General features: G+C 45.4%; 1 protein-coding gene across 1 annotated transcript; it reads right to left on the bottom strand.

Annotated features, from left to right (window-relative positions):
• Nucleotides 1–3,126: 3,126 nt before the first annotated feature.
• Nucleotides 3,127–18,894, bottom strand: TNFAIP3 (TNF alpha induced protein 3). Its single transcript, XM_005891946.2, has 9 exons — nt 18,580–18,894; nt 14,918–15,227; nt 11,429–11,619; nt 10,645–10,792; nt 10,318–10,488; nt 9,226–9,406; nt 7,194–8,083; nt 5,945–6,126; nt 3,127–5,189 (listed from the first exon to the last, which is right to left on the bottom strand). The coding sequence occupies exons 2-9, from the start codon at nt 15,210–15,212 to the stop codon at nt 4,905–4,907; spliced, it is 2,343 nt and encodes a 780-aa protein (XP_005892008.1). The 5' UTR covers nt 15,213–15,227; nt 18,580–18,894; the 3' UTR covers nt 3,127–4,904.
• Nucleotides 18,895–23,985: the final 5,091 nt, after the last annotated feature.

The raw sequence follows: 23,985 nt of genomic DNA, 5'->3' as shown, positions 1-23,985 counted from the left end.
AAAACAAGAAGTTAAAAAAATTGTTTTTCTAAAGCAGAGGTTTTTCAAGTGTGGTCTTGGTGATCTCTGGGAGTCCTTAAGACTCTGTCAGGGACTCCATGAAATCCAAAAATATGTTTATAACATATACCTGCAGAAGATAGAAAAACAATAGAAGATGGAGAGAAAGAAAAAAAAATCATAGTGCCTCCTTATTTGTAATGAGTTAAATTTCAATTTCAGCTGTCAGTTATGGAAAGGTTTTTGTCAAAATGCAGCTGGTAAATTCCAGTCTTCTTTGATGCCAATTCGTTGGGAAGGTGTAAAGATATATTGATATTCCCAATAAAGTGAAAGTGAAGTCACTTAGTCATGTCTGACTCTTTGCGACCCAGTGGACTGTAGCCTACCAGGATCCTCTGTCCATGGGATTTTCCAGGCAATAGTACTGGAGTGGATTGCCATTTCCTTCTCCAGGGGATCTTCCCAACCCAGGGATTGAACCCGGGTCTCCCACATTGTAGACAGACACTTTAACATCTGAGCCACCAACAAGTGAGTTCAAAACCCCCTGGAACTCTTCATTTGGATAGTTTTTAACCAGCCTAGAATATTTGGTTTCTGAGTTGAAATGTGCAGGTAAGAAAGTGTCCAGGTGGCACAGGTACACCAGTTTTGGTAAGCACATCATGTAACGAGGTCCAATTTTATTTGCATCAAGATGCAGAAAGTCAGTGAATGAAGGCACCCTTGTTATCCCCTCTGAGCTGAGCAATCTGCAGTTGCTTCGAGACTGCTTGGATGGCTGGTCCCCTGATGCTGACAATGGGAGAACACCAGTAGTAACTCATATATCAAATATCAGCAAAATGAGCTCAGAGGTTTCCTATTTTCTTTCTGCATCTCCGGTCACATGCACTCGGCTTTAGGAGCAGTGGAAAGCCATTGGGGAGTTTTAATTAAAGGAGAAGCATCATCAGGTCTGTGATTTAAAAGCATAGGTAATTAGTAAGAGAGTGGGCTAGAAAGGGGAGGCTAGGCACATAAAGAAAAAAAAAGACAGCAGGAGGCTGGGGCCCAAACTGGAGCAGCAGAAGGAAAGGGAAGGAAGTATGGATTTGATAGGTGTTTCAGAGACACACTTCACAGAAGTTTGGATGTGGGAGGAGGGGGCAAAATCTAGAGGTAGCTTGGAAGCTGCTAATGGCCTTCCCTGAGCACGTGAAGAAGAGGGCAGGGATAAAGTATTATAAGCTCAGGTGTGGGTGATCTGAGCTTCCACCTGTGTGTGGTATGAAGGTGACGTTCCACAGTGTTAGAAGGAAAGAGCCGGGCAAGCTGGAGCAAAGCTTGTTCCTTCCAAGTCTTATTTTTTCAGCCCTCTAGGCCTAGGTCTTTGCGTTTTTGGAAAGTCATCAATTTGAGATTTTGGAGAAAGCCACTGTTTCCACTTTGGAAAAATAGTGTATACACCCTAATAGAAAACTGTGTACAGGCTTTATAGGGTTGCCAGACCCGAGGTCCATCTACTGCTCCGGCCTGGAATGTACCCCAAGTGGCTCCCTCGCTGCCCTCCAAACCTGCCCTATGTGGGTCTGTGTGCCATTTCTCTGAGTCAGATAATTTGCTAATTATAAGTCACTTCCTATTTTAGAAATCCTGATGACTTATGGTCAAATGCTTATGTTCATCATGCTGATTGAAGGATTGTAATTTTTAAAGCCAGGTGAGAGATGGAGGAAGAATGGAGAAAAAGAAAAGAGGCCGATTTGAGGCTTTGTGATTCCTCTGGGTAAGCATTCATAGAGCTCAGACAGGCTGGGATACACACAGCATCGCTGTGAACAATTCTTGTCTGATTGAACCAGAATCTAATAAGAAGTCTCGAAAAATAAGTGAAATGACACCAGAAGAAAGCAAAACACCAAATCCAGAATGTGAGCTGTGCTACAGAACGAATGACCTAATTGCCTTAACAAATAGCATGGTATTTTAAAGAAGGAGTGTTAGAGAATAAAAGAGTCTTAAGAAATGTTAGTAACCCACAGCAATAGGACTCTGTATAGTGGACAATCTGCGAAATTATTATAGAATACATACTTAGGGTTGGATGTTATTAAAAGTAATTTAGCCGGGGGTAGTAATGGTGGTTATAGAAAAAGAACATAATTTTATAGATTAGAGATATGTGCTTGATGTATTGGTGAGTATGAGAACACAGTATCTGAAATTTGCTTTGAAATAGTCAAAAAAAAAAAAAAAAAGAGAGAGAGAGAGAAGGTGACAAATGAAACAAATTTGGCAAGGTGTTGATTGTTGAAACTGGATGGACATATGAGGGTTCATAACGCTCAACTACTTTGTACTCTCAACAACATACTTCTTGTATGTCAAAATTTCCCACAGTAAGTTTAAAAATATTATAAATATTTCTTTAATGGCATGATTCTAAAATATGGCTGATGATCAAAATCTCCTGAGGAGCTTTAAAAAAAAAAAAGATCCCAGGAGGTGCACAGTTCTTCAGCATTGATATTCTATGGGCATACTTGTATTGGGTGGAAGACTGGGTTATTTATAATCTCCCAGGACACTGGGGTAACCAGTCCTCACGGCCACCACAGCTGTAGGTCACCTCTTCTGAGATCTGACCCTGGAGTCTTACACTCCTTCCTCCCCTCTGATTTCTTTCCTTTTCTGTCTCTCTCTGCTCCTCCCTCTTGTCTTCGCTCTCTGCACTTCAGTAAAGCTGAGGGCAGGAGCCTTCGTAGGAGCACAGGGACCTTGCATCTCATGGGAACAGGCACTGGCAGGTCCTGCCCACTTCCCCTCTGGGCCTCAGTATCTTCCCTGTTAAACCAGAGGCCTTACCCTTAAGAGCAGGTTCTCTTACTACCTATGGGTGAGAGATGTACCCCCTGACCAGGTGCACATTGAAACAACTGGGAAGCATGATCTTAATATGGGGGGCCCTTTTCTTTCATCATTCATAAATAGAAAACATCCAAATTTGCTCTTAAATAATTTACTTTTTAATTTTGACTTTTGTGAAAAGTTACATTTAAATTTAGGAAAACTTGAAGAAAGCCAATAGAGGAGAGTCAACGGTTTTCTATTAGAGACAATTAAATGTGCAAATTTCAAATGTTCTGTATAATAAGCATAAATATTCCATTTATTCACATTAAGAATGAAAATATTGATACACATAAAATATTAAAATAGAAACTTTCAAAGAACTAAATGAAAACACTGACGTTTATTTGAAATCTTTAGAAAGACATAAAGGGATATGCCAAGGGAAAAGGTGTATGGATTTTCAAGAGGAAAACACATCATGTCAGACCAGTAAAGGCTGTGGAGCATTAGGCAAGATTTTCAGGTCATACGTTCAGACCAACAACAAAAAAATAGCAGCCTTTACCTCTGGGGACAATGTGCTTCCCTTCTTTTTTTTTTCCTAGCACAAGTATGACAGCAACGCAAAACACACAGAGAAGCTGCGGGCCAAGGACAGACAGAGGTTTCCTCGTACTCATGGTTACAAGGTTGTGCTGTTCCAGTGCTAAGCTGGCTGCAAGGTCACCGCTCCGCACCCCAGGACACAGCATCAACACAGCAAACAAACCCTTCGTCAAAGGCAACATCTTTCCCCGTGACCTTCCCTGATTGCATCTCTGCTCCTTCCCAATCGTCTCTCTGAGGAGGTAGGATACACAGAACCATTTATACACTGTGGAGAACGGCTTCTCACTGAAGGGTTGGGAAGTGGCTCTAGCCAAAAGTCTCACGAGAAAGTGTGAGATTTTAATAGATTTACTGTGGAAGAGACTGTTTCTTTTCTAGGGAAGGCAAGCAAAGTGCACGGAGAAAGGTGACTCTCCCACCGTTATCAGGAACTTGCCTGCTTCTGATAGTCAGTCTTATTTTATCTCAAGAGGACACTACAGCAAGCATTTTCTGAAGACCAGAAGAAACATCTTCATTTAAATAACCTTAAAGTTTGTAATAAAATAAATAAAGTGATTTACACAGGAATTTCCATTCCACAGAGCAGCCAGTGGAGTTCATGCAAGCTGTCTATGAGAGGTTCCTGCCCCAACAACAACCAGAAAATAGGTTATTATTATTAGTCAGTCCTCTTACTTAAAACCTCTAGGGCAGCATCTCAACATGACCAAAAAAAAAAAAAAAATTCCCTCATACAGAATATAAGGGGCCGTGGTATATGTACACAATGTATGCACACCTCAGTTCGAGTTAACTCTAGAAGTAAAGACAGCCGTAACCAAGAGTTACACATCTGCCCGCTGTTCTGAGTCTTGAAAGGTGCATATTGTAAAGAGCAGCTGGTTTGCTTTTCTTTATGATCGTGCTCAGCCTCAGCATCACCGTCTGTGGATGGTTCTGCTTCTGCCGTGTCCGTGGGAGAGGAGTGAGGCCAGTAGGGCAAAACCGCGACCGACTGATGCTCTGAGTCTGTCTCTGAGTCTGTGTCTGAGCCTGTGCTCCCTGAGCTTCCTGAGTTTCCAGCAGAGGGCCTGCGGGCCCTGAGGCCTCAGCTCCTGGTCTCCGAGAGATGCTGAGGGAGGGCAGGGGACTGGCTCTGGGTTTCCCAGTCCAGCCGGATCCTGCGTCTTTTCTCTTTTCTCTAAAGATGGTGGGGCTGTCCTGGCTTGGAGGTTCCCAGCCTTCTGCTCGGAAGGGGAGGAGGAGCAGCAGCTCCGGGCTGACCCTGTGCAACCCGCGGCCCGTCACACGCTCTGCTCAGATTCCTGGCTGGTGACCGAGCGCTTCTTTCGTCCCCGGCTCACAGACAGCCCAGGCCCAGCCTGCAGGGTAGGACCCTCGGGAGTGGCACTGGGGCGCCCCACGGGCTAAGGCTCTAGGCCCCTCTGGGTCTGGGGTTGGCCCCCTGGGTTGGGTTAGCCATACATCTGCTTGAACTGAAAGCACTCATTGCAGTAGCCATTGCACTTGGCATTGCCGAAGTGGTCGCAGGCGGGGGCCCGGCAGCGCTGCGTTGGGGGCTCCTCGGGGGTGTGCTCTGGCCGACGGGTGCTGGTGCCCGCTCGCTGGCCGAGGTGCTGGCACTCCATGCAGAGCTCCTGGCTGCAGCAGGCCAGCACATTGCGGCAGGTGGCCCGTGCACACTTGGACCTGGAGGCACTCTGTGAAGCTCGGGGCAAGTCTCTGCGCTGGCTTGACCTCTGGGTGGAGAGAGCAGAGAGAACTGTCATCATGTGTTGCAGGGAGAACACGGTGCCCTGTTCAACTGACAGTGTGGGTCCTACAAAGGACCCGCTAAAGTGAGGGGCATCTGCCTGCCCAAGGGGACAGGTGGCAGCCTGTGGGCTGGAGTCTCCAAGGACCGCTTTTCCCCATCCCATGAAATCAGACCTTGGCCCCAGGGAGGCCCAGGGGAACCACCAACCCTAACACAGAGGCCAGCTTCTGTTTGCATGAATGGTAATCGCATGAATAGTAATTGTGTGAATAATAAGCTATTGTCACTCAGACATTCCCTACCATCCAACAACCAATAGGCAAGGCATCTATCAATAAATGCTTGCTTTCTTTTGGCCAGTAAGTGGAGGCACCCGGGGCGATCTGCTTCCTCCTCGGATCTCATGACAGAGGATTAGTTATTAGTTAAGGAGCCTGCTGGCCACTAAGAGGTCTGTACTTGTGCTACAAATCCAAGAAGTCTCTGATCACCATCTGGCTTCTCAGAGCCTTTCATGGGTTTTATTCCATGGCTAGTTTCATTTGCTTCTTCAAATGAATTCAAAAGTAAACTTAGGCCATGAAAATCAATAGGAACTGCTGCACGTCCAAGTCTGGGGGCCAGGCTGACTTTTCCCCTGGTTTTTCCCTGGAACTCGGCAGGGAGAAAAGCCCGCTCATCACCCCGGGAAGGAGGCCGGGCCTGCAGGAGAGGGGGAAGTCCCTCGAGAGGTCTCACCAGCTGCTCTTCAGTCCTTTTTGCTTCATGGAATCTCTGATTCTGAGCTTCAATGAAACACTTCTGACAGTATCCTTCAAACACGGTGCTACCAAGGGCGCCACATTCCCTGCCCAGGCAGGGGACTGCATTCTGGAACCTGGAGGCTGTGGGACTGGCTTTCCCGGAGGCAGTGACTAAATCTGCAAGAGAGTGGAGGCTCATCAGGAACACCTATGGGCCACCCAGCAGGACAGTTTACTGACACAGATTAGGCCGGTTGCGCTCTAGGAGAGCAACCTTTCATACACTCAGCAAAATAAACAACAGAAATAACACTGTAATTAAAACATCTTTGACTCTACAAGTCTCTCCCTTTGGAACATGCTGTACGGGTAGGTCACAGCCACAGAACAAGCAGAGACATTAAGTGCCCATCCTTCTTTCAGATTTGATATTTCTAAAACCACAAAGGCATTCTTATGTAGTCAGTGGAGACAGCCCTCTTGCCAGCTGTCTGTGTATGTTAGTCGCTCAGTCATGTCTGACGCTTTGTGACCTCATGGACTGTAGCCCGCCAGGCCCCTTTGTCCATGGGATTCTCCAGGCAAGAATACTGGAGTGGGTTGCCATTTCCTTCTCCAGGGTATCTTCCTGACCCTGGGATTGAACCCAGGTCTCCTGCATTGCAGGCAGACTCTTTACTCTCTGAGTAACCAGGGAAGCTCTAAAGTGTTAGTTGCTCAGTCATGTCAGGCTCTTTGTGACCCCATGGACTGTAGCCCACCAGGCTCCTCTGTCCATGGAATTCTCCAGGCAAGAATACTGGAGAGGGTAGCCATTCACTTCTCCAGGGGATCTTCCCGACCCAGGGATCAGACCCAGGTCTCCCGCATTGAAGGTGGATTCTTTACCATTGGAGCCACTAGGGAAGCCCTCTTTTCAGTTACTGCTCTTCAGATTTTGAATTTTCTCTAGTTCGCTTGAGTTTCAAAAGAAGTCTTGTTTGAACTCTACCTTACAAACACTGCATTGCATGACCTTATAAAACAAATCCTCTGAACTCTGCACAGAGTTCTGTGGGTCCTGGAACATGCTATTCTGTGCTTTTACTTCCAAGCATGCTAGAAGAACTACTGGGATTCTGCCCCCAGGCAAGCCACACTCTCCCCCACGGTCCAGAGGGGCTCCCTTCTTGAAGTTAAGGCGCATACAGCCTTCTACTCGGGAGTTTTTAAACAGAGGATAGGAAACCCATTGTCACACTCACGTTTATTTTCTCTGTACTCGATGAAACACAGCGTGCAAAAGCCTTTGTTCTCTGGGGTCCCAAAGTACATGCAGCCCACTTTCCTGCACTTGCTGGTCCCCATCTTGTCCCCTGGAGTCCGTGTGGCTGGGGACGCCTCAGGCCCAGCTCTGCGGCAGGCGTGTGGGGACAGGCTCTGGGCCAGCTGCAAGGGGTCGGACTTGGAGCGCTGGTGGCAGGACAGGGAGCCACTGGAGCTGAGGTTCGGGGCAGCCTCGGTTGTAGTCCTTTTAAAGCAAGTACTGCAGATGCCATTAAACGTCCTGGTGACATCCTGGAGGCAGGCTCGGCACTTGCCCGGGTCGCGAAGCCGTGTGGGGTCTGCAGGGTGGCCTGCTGGCAGCTGCCGGGCATTGTGGCATCGCTCACAGAAGCCGTTGTGCTGCACGTTGAGGGTAAAGGGGCAGCCGGGACTCCTGCACTTCATGGCCGTGGTCTCGCTGAAGAGGAAGAGGCTGGGTGCTGTCGGAGGGGCTGAGTGGGGGCCTCCGGCAGGCTCCGCAGGACTCCAGACCTCCCCCCGGGAGGTCCCAAGCACCAGGCCGGGGAGCAGCTCGGGGCCCGGCTTGGAGGTGGGCTTTGGGACTTTTGTTTGGTTCTTTTGCCGCCTTTCTGAGCACTCGTGACACAAAGGCTGGGTGTTCACGGACATGAAGAATGGGCAGTTAGGTGTCTCACATTTGATTTCCATGAGAGAAAGCTGGGGGATGGAAGGGTCCAGAGGATTCTGGGGGTGTGTGTCTCTCCGTCCCTGCTCATTGTTTTCCTGCCACTTCTTGTACTCGTGCTGGACAAGTTCAAAGTAATCATCTACCAGGTTTATTTCTTTGGGTAAGTTAGCTTCATCCAACCTAAAGAACAAAAGGAAAAATATGAGACTTCACACACACACACACACACACACACACACACACACACAGACCCACACACAATTGTATATCCTTGGCTCATAGAGCAAGCTGAAAATATGGATTGTGGCAATAACTTTCTACCTACCCACTGAAATGCAGTCTGTGATAGTTTGCACCTCTAACGTAACACAGTCCAGTAATGCTGAGAAGACATCACTATTCTGAGAATCAGTCTCATTTAATTAATTTTGGTCCACCCCAAACTACAGATAATGCTAAAGAAAGGGTTACTTGTGGATTGCTGCTATACTTACTCTATTCCTCTTTGAAATAGTTACTTTTACTATCTAAGTTCTCAGAGATCAGATTTCTACTGAAACATTATTCAGGGTATTCATTTGGGACGAGTCTACTTTCCAGCACAAACTATACAGGAATGTTGCATTCTGTATTTTGCTGTTATTAATTTTAAATGTGCATGTGGTGCCTATCAGCGTTAACTGCCATGAGCAGTAACTAAGAGGCAGACGCACCCACAGGCACTCCGTACTGACTTCTGACTCACTGAAATTTGTTCATCTCCACGCTAAGAAATTGTTTAGCTTAGGCCTTCTCGGTGTTGTGCACTTCAAGTTCTAGGAAACAGGCATCTCTTTATCATCAAGCCAGTGTTTACAATCTTGATACCTGTAAACCCGCACTCTGGGTCTCTCCTCCCTGATCCACGTGGCCAACTCATGTGGCTGCTACAGAAACACATTCTACAGCCTGGCCTGCATGTGATGTGTCTGCCTTACCCAGAAGCCAGGAGAATGAGGCTTTTGTTTCTAAGAATTTTCACTTGTTAGTCTAGCACTAGGGCAATTAAAAGAAAAAAAAGTATCCTTGATGTGAACGCACTTTTTGAAGCCACAATGCTGGCTTCCAAGCATCCAGATACACAGGACAATCCTCTGGAAAAATTCCTTGTTTTTATTTGAAAACTAAAGTCAGTGCTGCTTGAGCTGATTGTCTCTGATACACACAGGCCCCTAAATTTGTTTCACGTTGGAGGAAACTGGCTTCAAATAACTTTACTATTGGTCTCTGAGCAGAAGCAGCTTAAAGATGACACAGGATAGAGCCAAAAACAAACTGCTTACTTTGCAGCATTAATTAAATGGGTGGTGCCATGGTCCCAGCCTTGAACGGGGATTTCTACCACCATCAAGTACTCTTTCAGGAGCTTTTCCTTCATCTCATTTTCAGGATCTGTCAAAAAGTGAACTTTTAAGTCTTCAAATCGTCCTCGCTCTCTGTTAACAAGTGGAACAGCTCGGATTTCTGAGGGAAAAAGAAATAACAGGTAAGCAAAATGATTCTACTAAACAAGATTTTGTGTGAGGTCATATATACATAAAACGGCTGCATTTTGAAAATGCAGAAAGGATACAATTACAGAATGGAAAAGTATTATCTAGCCACAAAATCAAATGGGGAAACAAACTGTGCTAAACTCTAATATAAAATACACTGTTTCCAGGAAGTTCACAGAATATAAAGCAGCCTCCAAGCAGCAGGTCTTATTGGTTAAATTACTGCACTTCAGATTCAGACTGACCTGAGTTCAGATTCTGACTCTGCCACTGTCTAGCTCTGTGACATTAGGGAAGTTACTTAACTTCTCTGAGCTTCAGGTGCCTCATCTGTACAGTAAGGTTATCAGTGCTTATAGCATCCACATGGATGCTGTGAAGATGAAATGAAATAAAATATTGTACCTAAAGCATTTATAAAGTACCCTATTAGTTCCACATTAAGCTAGTACAGTAATAGCTAGCCTGCCAGACATTTACTTGCCCGAGGCCAGGCACTGTATTATGGGTTAATTAAGAAACGGTGGCAGTAATAGACATTATCTCCTATTTGCCACTAACATGCTCAAAGTAGGTCCCAAACGACACACAAAACAAGCGAGGGTGGGGGGGCATTATGATTAGTGCATTATTGTTGCTAATCAAACAAATGACAGAATACTATATTTAAATAAAACTAATATACTTGCGTGCTGCGATTCACGGGGTCGCAAAGAGTCAGACACGACTGAGTGACTGACCTGATCTGATCTGATCTGAATATACTTAAATGAGGCTTTCAAAAAGGAGCCAAAGAGCAAACCCTGACGTTCAGTAAGAACAGGGTGTAGCAGGATTCACCAGCAGTTACAAATGTGAATAGATACTTGGTTTTCTCACCAGGTCCACTGTCCTTCATTGTCACCAGGGGTACAAAGTGTTGGCTGTCATAGCCGAGCACAATGGGGTATCTGTAGCATTCCTGGGCTGGCCAGTGCAGAGGCAGGTAAATCCCACCCACCTTCAGAGGAGCAAAATTGGAACCTGATTCCAAACTTCTCAGCATTTTGTCTGTTTAAGGAAAGAGAAAGAAAAGATAAGGCCCTCTGAGACTTTTTACGGGAGTCCATTTAGCTGTCGTCACCTGGAACTTGGGTCATGCTAAGAGGTAAGGGATTAAAGCTGAAAGGCACTTAAATACAGATAAGCCATCAGCAGGCATCTCACCTGAAATGACAATGATTGGCCTTCTGAGGATGTTGCAAAGGACAAATATGTGTATTTCTTCCAGTGACTGATACTGCAGTCCACCTCGGGCCGCAGGTGTGTCTGCGGATGCCATCTTGACGAGGCTATCCCATTCATCGGTCCAATTCTAAGGGGAGAGGAAAGAAACTATTGAATGTACTCTGCATTAAAAAACAACTTTGGCTCCACTCTATAATTATTCACTGGTATCACTAAGCTTACTTTTACCCTTTCTTGAGATCATCACTCAAATGATCACCCATTTTCCCCCCAATTCTGGTTTTGTTCCTTTACTTTTTCCCACTTCAAGGCAAACTCAGAAGCAGAGGAGCAGGGGGACAGCACCTGCTTTCAGAAAAATCCCTGCTGAAGCACCAAGCCAAGCTCTTTGTGCACAAAGTCCCAGCCTTGTGACCGAAGATGGGGAGGCACCCTCTGAATCTGACTGGCGGGCTCAGTAAAGCAAGCGAAGGGTCATCAAACCCCCCAAACAGCCAAAATGCCACAGGAAAACCCGTGATCAGAAAGATCATTCTAAAATGACTCTCCAGCTGGGAAGATGCTGCCTGGGAGCCTCCCAGCAGTGACAAGGGCCTTGGGTTCATCCCACGGGAGGTTTCTGGTGTTTTCCATTGACTCTGCTTAGCCAAGTTCATGTGACCCAGCAAACCATATGCTCCCTGACAGCAGGGACTGGTCGGAGGTGCAGTTTTCCCACCATGGAGCTCTGTCAATAGACGCTTGAGGAGGAACCCCAACATACCCGGGTGTCGTAGCAAAGCCCGGTTTCCACGAATTCCTGAGACTTAAGAGACTCCAGCTGCCAGCGGAATTTAAAGTTGCGCGTGTCCGTCTCCTTGAGGGTACTGAAGAGCGCCTTCCTCAGGACCAAGTCTGTGTCCTGAACACCCCACATGTACTGGGAAGCCGCGTGCATGAGGCAGTTTCCGTCACCTGAGGACAGAAGGGAAGTAAATTCTAGCAATCCACATCTAAGGCCTAGCAGAGGTTTCCAGAATAAACCAGCCTCTCTGCTACTATGAGTGGGGACCCAGTAGTGCTTGTGAACAAATGCCAATGGTTTAGTTTCTTAGTCAAAGGACCAGCTGGTAATATTTCACTAGGTGATGACAGCTTTAAGGGAAAAATAAAAAATCATTCTTATAACTCTTCTGTTTAATGAATGCTACTAACAAAGCCCAAGGAACCAAGGACTGAGAGTCTGGAGACCTTGACTCCAGTCTGGCTCTGCCCTCGGTGGGGAATTTTTTAACCTCTGAGTATTTTTCCTCTTTGTGAGATGAGGGCATTGGGTTATGATCTCTAAAGTCCCTTCCTTTCTAACAAGCCCTGATTTTCTGGCTCAGATGCTGGTCCTATTGCTCTCTGACCCTGAGAGAGAACACCCAGAGCAACATGCTCAAACCAGGAAGCTGCTCTGGCTCCGCTTACTAGACAGGGACCGTCTGGCCATGACTCAGGGGTAAATGACTTGACCACCCCACCACAGCATGCAGGGCCTGGGAGTTTCCTCTCCTGATTTATAAAATGGGATTGAGACAGAATTACCTACTAGCCTGCTCACCCCCACCTCCTATAAATGCCTTGTGTGAACCTGCTTGTTAGCAATTAGAGTCCCTTTTCAGAATTAAAGGGTGCCTAGATATCTACATTTGAAAATTGAGTCAGTGTTTACGGATGGCACTTTAAGAACTCTGAGCCTTTTGAGAAAAAGATAGGTCTAATTTTACTGTCACTTTGTTACTTTTATAGGTTAAAAATCCACAACTCATGAAATGACATTTTTTTTTTTTTTTGCCTCCAAAGAATAAACGTTTCAGAGAAATGTTTAATATTAAAAAAGTTAACTCTTTAGGCTCTTCTGGGAACTGCAGAATTGTTTTTATAAAGAAAAGTTCAATTATTTCCTTACATTGCTGTATGGGACAATGAAGCTATTTGAAATTTTATCATATCCTAATTAAACTGTAAACAACAACACCACCACCACCCTCAAACATATCCACAGCCAATATCCTTTCAGTTTACATAGTCAGAAAAACAAGCTAAATAAACATTCAAACAAATGAACCAAAAAGATCGTTCAACCTTGTGTCTTGGCAGAAGTGTGGCAACAATTGCAAGCTGTTGAAATTTCCCCTTTGCAAAATCTAGAGCAAAGATAAGGCTTTTTTTCTTCTTCTTGTGCTTACTTTCAGTTCTTTATTGAGATGCACCAGCATAAAATTCCCTAAGTAACATCTGGAATTCCCCAGTGCTAAGTTATTTGACTAGCAATTGAGCAACAGCTATTGTACTTTTTGTTCTGGTGTGTAGACATTTAAACTGCGAAGTGCACCCTGGACTTTCCAAGTGGGTGTGGTCAGGGTGAGCTGGAATAGGGCTACTCATTATACAAGTGAAATCGCTGCAGCCAATAGACGCTGGAATTTTTCAAATGAAGTTTCAATTTTATACCACCTACTCCCTTCCTCATTCACCGCAGTCTCATATCCTCAAATGCAAATTGTGAATCACCCCCTCCCCAAATAGATCATTGACTTTGAAGAGCCTTCCTATAGGGGGAAGACTTAAAAAAAAAATGGTGCTAATAAAAATCAGAAAGGAAAAGTTGTTTGTTTTCCTCTTCCCCTAAATATTTTTTCTTCCTTTTCCAGAATTTTAAAGAATTTTCTTGTAAGTGGTGAAATAAAAGGACTCTGAGACTTAAAACCCCCATCTCTCAGAAAATGATATCAAAATGCACTTGCTTTGTAGTTTTATTTGTAGCATGATCCTTGACTTAAATGCGTATCTTTGCAAGACAAGTATTTACTTTTTATATTCCATTTTTTTCCTTAAGGAACTAGAGCAAGTTGAACCTAAAATCTCAGTTCAGTTCATGATAAAATGGTTTTTTTCTTATTACCACATTTCTAATTTGGCAGAATCTCTTCTTTTCAACTCTCCCAAAGTTGACTCCACCTCTTTTTGTAACAAAATGGGAGAGTTAAAACCACAAACTGTCAGGAATATAAACCCCTTGATGATGACTTAACATAATTACCTACTTCTAAGCATCTCTTGATTTAATGCCAAAACCAGTGTAAACACTAGGTAGCCTCCGTTTTCTATGTTTCTAAGAATCTATGCTTCAAAAATAAAAGCACAATGTTGAGGTGATGCACTTAACCCCCACAACCCAAGCAAAAAGTCATGTCCCTCAATAGCGCCAAGTTACCCAAGTCAAAAACGGCCAAAGTGAAGGTACCAATTCATTTAGTTAAGTTAACATACTTATCATCTGGTCTCACTGTCAATGAAGATGTATTATTTTGCCCTTAGATGTATATCAACCAAAATAATTGGGATGGTTTAGGATTGTCACTGATCTAAGGGCAAGAGTTTCCTGCTTTTACCTAGACAATAAGCAGTCTACTGCTTCTTGTAACAATTAACTACATTTATAAAGTAGAATTTTGTTTCTACATTTAACACTAGGCTTGAATGTTTCTGTGATGTGCATACTCTTGCTCAAAGGAAAGAATTAAAAAAAAAAAACAGTGAAGTTTAGAACAGGAAACAGCAATGAGTTGTAAACAGCCATTGGGCAGACAGTCACAGATAGCAAGAAATGCAGTACAGTACTAGGAATCCCTAAAAAGAATGAAATAGAGGACTAAAACCTGCACTAAGAACTCAGGTTTATCTGTCTAGTTAGTATCTTGGGACTGCAGGCAGGAGAACCTAGGTAAGGGAGGAGCTGACAACAGCCACTGGTTAACCCATAAAATGCCATCAATTCAAGAAGTGTAAGGCCATCATCATGAGCATTTTCTAATGACAGTGGAAAACACTATTGATTTTCACACCATGCTTTTCTTCTGAACTTTTTAAAGCCTTTTGATATTTCCATTACTCGTAAGGGAAGGGTATTTCACAGATGATTAAACAGTCACAAGAATTAGATACAGAAGTCATACATACATACCCTACACATACATGTAACGCACAGTGTCCAGAAATGCATTCTCCAAGGTTCAGTGTGCTCTGCTCTCTAACATGCACTAGAAATCACCCTTAATTTAAATACTCACACAGCAAGCTTGCTTTCATCACATGCCCCTTGGAGTGTCTCTATACTAAGGTACCTATAGCCTTAAGAGATTTGAATTGGGGCTGGTGCCTTTTAATAAATAGGGACCCAGCATGGTAGGAGCCACCTCAACCCCTAGACAAAAGCACGTCTTACCATTTGTTTTCAGTGCCACAAGCCTCCTGACTTCTCGACACCAGTTGAGCTTCTTCTGGCTTTCCAGGGAAGCCTGGATGTTTCTGTCAATGAGAGCATTGTGGATGATCTCCCGAAACTGTGGACAAAACTGGCAAGTTCTGAACATTTCCAGAGTGTATCGGTGCATGGATTTAAAATGGTGAATGATTCCATTGGCAGGTTTAAAAATATCTGCTGGCGTTCTCTCTCGTATCTTCACAGCTTTCCGCATATTGCTCAAATACAAGGCCAGAGGAAGGAGTTGCTCAGCCATGGTGCTCTCCAATACCTGAAGAGGAGGGAAAGAAAACCCCACGCCGTTAGTCTGACTTTGATATGACTCCTATATACCTGCCTGCAGGAAACCCCACCGTCTGATCTTGTCATCACCCTGAGCAGCAGGCAAAAGATCTTAGTCACCTCTACTCCCAGGATACTAGCTGGCCCCAAAGATGAACTCACACTGGACAGTTTTAAGTTACATCATTTTTAAAGATTAGTCTAAACAAGAGAAGGAGTGGGCAATGAGGAGGAGGGGAATAACCCGTGTTTTCAGTAATGTTTGTCAGGGAGCCAAGCTTGTCTGTCAGCAACAGGTACGGTGCCTTCTAACTGACTGAAACTCCCATCTCATCCTGATGTTGTTCTGGGGGCAAACACTGGATTTGAGGTGCCCTGAATGCTGGTTACAGGCACAGTGTAGCCCTGGCAAGTCAGCTCCTCTTCTAAGAGCACGACCGAGCAACCCTTTTTTTTAGTCCATGTCTTGATTTACCTCTTTCAAGCACACCCTCCCTATACTGGAAAGACAACAAATATTTTGTGGAAAATCCTGCAATTTTGTGCTGTTATGTAGGCTGTCAATTGGAATTTTCTCTATAGTCCCCAAAAGGAACATTTATAAAGCATTTACTTATAAAATGCTATTTATATATATACATAGAGAGTTAAATTGAATGTTTTATAACCAACAAAAAAGTCTACTCCTAGCAAGATGCTTTCCAATTTTAAGAGCAAACAGTTAGCAGTCTTTCAGAACCTCTCCACTGAACGTTACAACATCAGAAGAATAATTAGAATAATAACAATACTAGAATAATAAATCCTACACTTCCAAGGGCAGATAGTAAAAGCACAGAATTATATTCTATGTAATGATGGAATTAACTGTACTACTTGAACTCAACTGCCAACACAATTTTATCATCATCTTCCAGCTACCAATACTCAGATTGATTTCTCACCCTGTTTTCATCCTGAAATCTTCAAGCACAATCAACCAGTGGAAAGAAATACAAGTTTGGAAGCAGACAAGGAAAGAAGTTGCAGCCAGAGGGGGCCACTCAGGACCAATGAAAGAGGAAGGGGACAACCCCAGCATCTCCAATCCATGACAATAGCATGGGAAGATGTGAATTGATTTAACATGGGACTTTACAGCTCATCTCTTTGTGGAGAGCCAGCTGACATTCACTGACCCTGAGCAGAGTGCCCTGCCATCCATCCAAATTTCCAAGTTGAGGACAAAGACAGTTTCCGAGCACGAACAGAGCCTCTAGGAAGTTTCACTGTGATTGTTAATCCCAGTCCTGTAGCATACTGTTTTCTAGGGCAAGACTCTAGATGAGAAAGTTAAACCAAGTTAAGAAGGAGAAGAAAAGTATGTTACAAGAAAGCCTGTCCTGGGTAGGTCTCAGCTTTCTTAAAGACATTGATAAAATGGTCTAAATTCTCATGGCCCACTCCAGGGAGACAGGTGGACTAGATGACTCCGAGGTTGCTTCTGAGGAGTCTTCTGGTGGTAGATTTAGATCCGGATTCTTAATCTGATAGCTAGATGATGCCTGGAAGAAGTCATTCTCTGGGTCAAATGGTAATCTCTCCTTTTTGACGTCAGACATTCCTTGCAGGTGGAATTGGGCAAAATCATGGTAAGGCCACAGACACGACTAAGGGACAAAAACATCACACGTGCTCCCCCCTTGGTGGCATGGCAAAAGCCTCTTTCATGATGTCATTCATTTGTCCATCCATCACTCAGCAAGCATGGCCTGACCACATGCTTCTACTGCCTGACCATCAGCTTGATGCTGAGGCAAAAGATCAAAGATAACCTTATTCCCCAGCATGAAGTCACATGACCATCATAGTCTCCAGCTACAGCACCTGCGGTACTGGTCCTGCTCAGGTAGGTTCCACACCATCCCAGAGCAGGGCTTTGCCTAGAAGCTGGTCTTCTAAACCCACCCCCTTGTTAATCTCACAACACCACACCTGTGGCTGCAGTGCCTGCTGCTCTCACATGGAAACAGGCAAGAAGATCCGAAACAAACGAGGTGTAGCCTCTTTTTGCTTTTCTGACTCTTCTATTATTTTCTTCTGCACCTAAGATCTTTCAAATAGAGAGCGCTAGAACCACAGGCAAGACATGCAAATGTCAATATCTGACAGTCCAGTGTCACCTCATTCATTGGTGTAGCCTTGAATGGCCTGCAGCATTGCCTCCTTAAAAGAAATCAATACCCACTGCCTAAGTGTCCAGGACTTAGACTTCTCCACACTTAAGATTAAAGAATAATCTGACTTGTGATAAAGAATTTCTGAGCTATGAATGTAATGTCCTTATATGCAAAGACAATATCACCCATAACATTTTTTTCATATTTCTGATACTTCATTGGCCTACCAACAGATATTAAATTTTCAGAAAGTACTACTTCAAAAACTCAAAAATTGTACAAAGAATTGAAAAAAATAAAGAAGGACCTTAGGACACATGAATGAAGCAGTAATTGGCTGCTTAATAATCTGGGACATTGGGGCTGTGGTCCAGAAGACTCAAACACCGGTTCTCCCAAAAGGCTGCCCTGAGAGAGTTGACCAGAGTGGCTTTCCGAGGAAAGATCAGAGGCAGGGAGAACTGAAAACAAAGCGGTCTCAACAAGAGTTGAGCTCCTTCCTTACTTAATACCACGGCTTTCCTGAAAGGCCAGGTGGCAGGATGTGGGACGACCCCGGCTGACAAAGACAGTCTGACTTGGGGGTAGGGGCTTGCAGATGCTCTAAACTGGAGTCACCCCCCCAAGGCAGGCGGACGACCTCCTGCTCCATGCATACTTCTCTGACACTGCTGCACTCTGAGTGTCTGCAAGCCCTCCCCGGAAAGGAGAGCTGACCGGGTCCCCCGCCCCCTAGGGTTTGCTGCCGCTGCGACATCCCACCCGTCTGGACCGGTGCTGCAGTCTGGAAAGAGGCCAGGCGGTTCTGCAAGGTCTACGTGGCCGTAAGCATGCAGAGCTCGACTCCAAAATGGACAAGCCGAAGAGCAAAGCACCGATGACCATCCAGACCAAGCGGCTCCGGGGGCGACTCTCCCCCAAGCAGCTGTCGTTCAAGTTCTCTGCATGAGCTGCAGGGAACAGTTGGCTGGATCCTAGAAAACAGGCTGTCACCCCAACATCTGGCGGCCACCTCCACTCTCAGCAGCTCAGAACCTACAGGGGTCAACAAACTTCCCTCTGGGACAGCAGCAAAACCAAGGCCAAGTCGACCGGGCCAGCCCGCGGGTCGCTGCCAAATTCGCACTCGCAGCCCTTGTCCCGGGAGAGCCCGTGGCAGACGGCACAGGGACGCGGGGTTACCTCTTCGGGCCGCGCGATCCTCTTCAGAAATCCCAAGTCCAGGTCAAGACAAGCGTGCGCCGCAGGCTGGGGTCGCAATTCGGGTCGGGGCCGGGTGGAGGCGGCTCCCCATGGACGCCTGGTTCGGTCTAGTTCTCCGGCGGGCCGGTCGAGGGGTGTAGATCTCCTTTGCTGCTGCCACCGCAGTCTTCCCGGCGGCTGCTCTCGCCGCTCCGCCCCCACGGCCTCCTAGCTTGTCGCACTTGGCCGCCGCGAAGGCTGCCGACTGCCAGTTCTCTTTTTTCCCTTTCTGTTTTACCGCCCGCGGACAGCGGGGATTTCCACCCAGGGACTTTCCAGTCACGTGACACGAGTCCCAGACTCCCGGGGCCCTGATCTCGCCGCTAGGGGGCGCAGGAGGCGCAGCAGGAGCGGGAAGCCAGATGCACTCTGCCCCGCCCCGACCCCGCCCCGCCGCCCCGCCCCGCCGCGCAGCCAAAGAAACTCCTGCGCCCCGCCCCGGGGTGTCCCCGCGTGAGTCACCTGGGCATTTCGGAAGCTGGACTGAACGTCACATCCATGTGGAAATCGCAGTGATGGGAACTGGAAATGAAATAGGTTCTTTTTCTCAGCCGTTTTTCTGCAGAAAATCATCAACTGTGGAGAACAAGAAGGGAAATCATAAAGAAAGAAAACCCTAAAAACCACCCTAGTGCCCGGGGACCACAGATCTCTGCTGGGTTTGCACTGCTTGGGCTGCACACGTGATGAGCCCGTAGGGGAGCGTCCAACTCTGGGCCCCTGGGGGGATTTCGAGAAAAATATGCAGTCACAGCTCTTGGTCCTCACCCGCTGCATTCCTGCCATCCCCGGACCCCAGGCTGGTGGGAGGCTACCTGGAGGTGACGTCAGACCTCGCGGCCCTGAAATTCACAGGGCAAAACCAGACTTAGATAAAATTAGGAATCAAAACCGCTACCAACACCCTCCCTCACTTGATTGATTCCCCATCTCCATTTCTGTGTATCAAGGGTCCGGGTGGCATCACATTCAGGTATCATACCAATTTACAAATCACTTCTTGTTCCTTACTGTCCTTGCCACATTCCCCTAAGCTGTTATTCGGAGTCCTTTTAGGGGATCTTGATAATAGTTCTCCCCAAGATATCAATGGCTGATAATACTTATTACTCTTATTCTTGATTGGTGTTGTTTTGATCCCTAAGTCATGTCCAACTCTTGCGACCCCATCGACTGTAGCCGGGCAGGCTCCTCGGTCCACGAGATTTCCCAGGCAAGAATACTGGAGTGGGTTGCCACTTCCTTCTCCAGGGGATATTTCCACCCAGGGATGGAACCCGTATCTCCTGCAAAGGCATGCTGGCTCTTTATCACTAAGCTCTCCTATTAAGTAGCATGCTAAGAGCACTGTCTTCACCCAGCCAGTGTCTTTTGGAAATAGGTGTCAGCCATCTTGGAGTTGTGGAGAGAGAGCCACTAAATAAGTCCTTTTATTGCCTTGGTGTCCCCCTTGACTGGGCTGACTTTCTAGCATGATTAAACTAGAACCAGACTGAAGTATTCTGTACCATTGTCCTCTTGTAGACTTAAGAATACTTGTCAGGACATATATCTCAGGTTTTGAGTTAGAAAATCATACTCCTTTTCTAAGAAGTAAGAACCTGCGGAGAATGAGGTGGAGTCTGCATGAAGGGTGGTACTTTTCCAGCGGCTTTTAAAAGTGAGAGTCAGTAGTGACTAAAGTTCCAAGGCTGGTGCTGGTCATTTGAAACCAATGACTGGAATTTTTTTTCCAACTCCTAACCTGATATTTGTCCTTTTCTCATTCACAAGTGTTTTCAACTCAAGTAACACCAAAACAATGGATAGTCAAGCATATAGTAATGATGATACTTATCAAGTCCTTATTACATGCCAGGTTGTAGGCTGTTTGCATTCTGCTATTTAAACCTCACAATTCCACTTTGCAGATGAAGAAATTGACGTTTAAGAAGTTTAAGCCATTTGCCCAAAGTCTGCACAGTCAGTGACAGAGACATGATTGGCCCTGGGCCTGCCTTACACCCACACTGTTAGGTCCTGACTATTGATAATCACTCTCAGAAGAGAGCCTATAAGATTTGAAGTCTCAGGGCCCCTGTTTGTAGGGGCCCCGCCTGAGGAGCCTATGGCAGTCATTTAGCAAAACATGGACCCTGGCCAGGGGCAGCATGTGGTCTTAGGAGCCAGACAGGCCTTGGTTTTATCCTCAGGAAACTTTCTGAGCTAGTAAAGCTGATAAAAGATGATGGATTTAAAAGAGCATCCCCAGTCCTCATACCACTCTCTCCTTGTGCTCTTCTGAAAACAGAATTTGCCAGCTCCTGTGCATCGCTGCCTGGCTATGGCCCCTCATCTCCCCTGTAGCTTCCATTATCCCTTTTATGGCTTACATCTGCTCTCTGGTTTCATGAGCTAGGAATGCAATAACAGGAGCAACAAGCCTGAAAGACCATGGTTATATCTGTCACTTCCAATTGTCCTGAGATCACTGCTGTACCATCTTGTCTGCCAAGATGAGGATTTGTAATGAGGTCATGGCAGTCAGAAAGTTAGGACTTCCCTGGTGGCTCAGATGGTAAAACGTCTGCCTGCAATGCGGGAGACCTGGGTTCGATCCCTGGGTGGGGAAGATCCCCTGGAGAAGGAAATGGCAACCCACTCCAGTTTCCTTGCCTGGAAAATGCCATGGACGGAGGAACCTGGTAGGCTACAGTCTGTGGGGTTGCAAAGAGTCAGACATGACTGAGCGACTTCACTTTCTTTCATGGCAGTCAGAGGCAGAGTGGTCTGTAACTGTCAGTTTAGTTCTACCCCCATTTCCATAATTCTACCACTGGAATGATGGTCTCTATGAGGATGCTTTCTTAGCCCTGCCCTTCTCTAGTTTTTACTGTTCTTTCCACCTTCTAAATCAGAGCTATGGCTCTGCACTTTTCCCTTTCTAGTATTTAACACATGGGCAAGACCAATCAAAATTTTCTTGGTAAATCAGAAACAAAGAGTAGAAGAGGAAAGGAGAGTATAGAAGGAGAAACTCTCCTTATGGGAAAGGAGATAAAAAATTGGGGAAATCTGGGTAGTGCATTGAAATCAAAGAGATATAAAAGCCTGTGTTAGTCACTCAGTCATGTCCAACTCTTTGTGACCCTATGGAGTGTAGCCTGCTAGGGTCCTCTGTCCATGGGATTCTCCAGGCAAGCCTTCAGTTCAGTTCAGTTCAGTTGAGTCACTCAGTCGTGTCTGACTTTTTGCGACTGCATGAATTGCAGCACGTCAGGCTTTCCTGTCCATCACCAACTCCTGGAGTTTACCCAAACTCATGTCCATCGAGTCGGTGATGCCATTCAGCCATCTCATCCTCTGTCACCCCCTTCTCCTCCTGCCCCCAATCCCTCCCAGCATCAGGGTCTTTTCCAATGAGTCAACTCTTCACATGAGGTGGCCAAAGTATTGGAGTTTCAGCTTTAGCATCAGTCCTTACAAAGAACACCCAGGACTCATCTCCTTTAGGATGGACTGGTTGGATCTCCTTGCAGTCCAAGGGACTCTCAAGAGTCTTCTCCAACACCACAGTTCAAAAGCATCAATTCTTTGGCGCTTCGCTTTCTTCACAGTCTAACTCTCACATCCATACGTGACCACTGGAAAAACCATAGCCTTGACTAGACGGACCTTTGTTGGCAAAGTAAGGTCTCTGCTTTTGAATATGCTATCTAGATTGGTCATAACTTTCCTTCCTACAAGGAACTAATTTCTGTGACAGAGCTTACCGAGATGAACAAAATTCTGCAAAGAGAAAGGACTATTATTAACACTGAGTGGACACACAGGAGAAAAATAAGGTCTCTTTATCAGAGAGAAAAGGAATCCTGGTTATGTGGGGGTGTTTTGGAGATTTGTGTAATTTTTGTGTAAATTTTGCTGTGGTGCCAACATTCACATGTCATGAACTTCATAAAGAGAGCACACTTGACCTCTTGGAGTTACACAGTCTGTGGGACTGTGCCTGTGGCTTGTGTTCTTATATCACATGATGAAAAAGATGTACATCCTAAGATATTGGTGGGGGGTGTGGAGAGGGAGGTGGAGTAGGGGCGGGGGCAGGGCAGGAGAAACCTGATTAGACAGAGGCAGTCTTGATAATTGAGAAGAGGACCTATACCTAGCTCACCTCAAACTCAGTTCAGGAGTCTTTCTTAAGAAACAGCCACAGTTTTTCTGAAAGTGTATGGAATTTTAAGGCCGGCAATCACAGGTTAAACTGAACTGGAACATTTTGTGCCTGTTGTACAATCATTCTACTTTTCCCAGCGTTGTGCTCTGTTGAAAAAGAAAATCCATATTAAATGTATTTTGAAATAGCCTTGTGTAAGTATGGCAGTTTATTTATTGCAGGGTAGCTTTAAATCTTGTTTCAAATTTTAGTGATGCTGGGCTGAGTTTTGAGATTATTTAAGTGTGATGTTTATACTTTCAAGGCTATTGTCAGGGCTAGTTTTGAGAAGACAAGAGACGTTCTTTGTGGGCTATAACTCCGAAGAGAATTGGGTTAATGATGTCATAGATTTCAGCACTCTATGGATGCCAAATTTTCCTGAAATTCTACTTCTTATCTAGGAACTTCAAGTCCTTTACAGGGATTATCTGTGGTGAATAGAGAAACCAAGACCCACCAGGAGGAAGGGACTTACTTCATTGAGGTAACCCAGTGAGTCACTAGTAACAGGAACAAAGACCCTCCACTAGGAGGGAGGAAGTTGGTTTAGTGCCAAGTACAACTCCTCTTTATCCTCCTTTGCCTGAAAGCTTGCAGTACTGAAATCCGAAACGTGTCAGAAGATCCATTCCTCAACGAATTCTGGTTTAATTTTCTGACAACTCTTGGCTGAAACACTTGGCAAAGTAATTTTATTTGACATCATGTATATAAATACTCAATTCTTGATTTCATTTCTGTTTCTGTGGAGGTTGCTATTAATGACCCAATATGAATGATGACCAAAAGATCTAAAATGGGTGTTATTAGGAACTAGCTGATGTGTGGGGTTGGGTTCAGCAGTAAGCTGGATGTTAACTGAAATAAATGAGTTCTTGTTATTTGGAACAGCACAAGCCATTATGAAAATTTGCCTTCAATGTGCCCCCCTTTTCTTCATTTGTCTCTCAATTCCCTTTGTCCAGTTTGCAGTGCCTGCAATCCTGCCTCATTGTAACTCCTGCTTTCTTTCCTCACCTATCTCACCATCTCCATAGAAAATGGATTTTGGCTTTCATTCTCTCCCCGGGGGACTTTCTTTTTTAATGAGACTGGCTGAATTAATAAGTCAATTCACGTCCATTTTTGAAACCAGATTGCAACGTGTT

This window comes from Bos mutus, chromosome 9 (assembly GCF_027580195.1).
Source record: "Bos mutus isolate GX-2022 chromosome 9, NWIPB_WYAK_1.1, whole genome shotgun sequence".
Taxonomy (NCBI): domain Eukaryota; kingdom Metazoa; phylum Chordata; class Mammalia; order Artiodactyla; family Bovidae; genus Bos; species Bos mutus.
The sequence above is the reverse complement of the archived record's forward strand: the minus strand, read 5'-3'. Positions and strand labels throughout refer to the sequence as shown.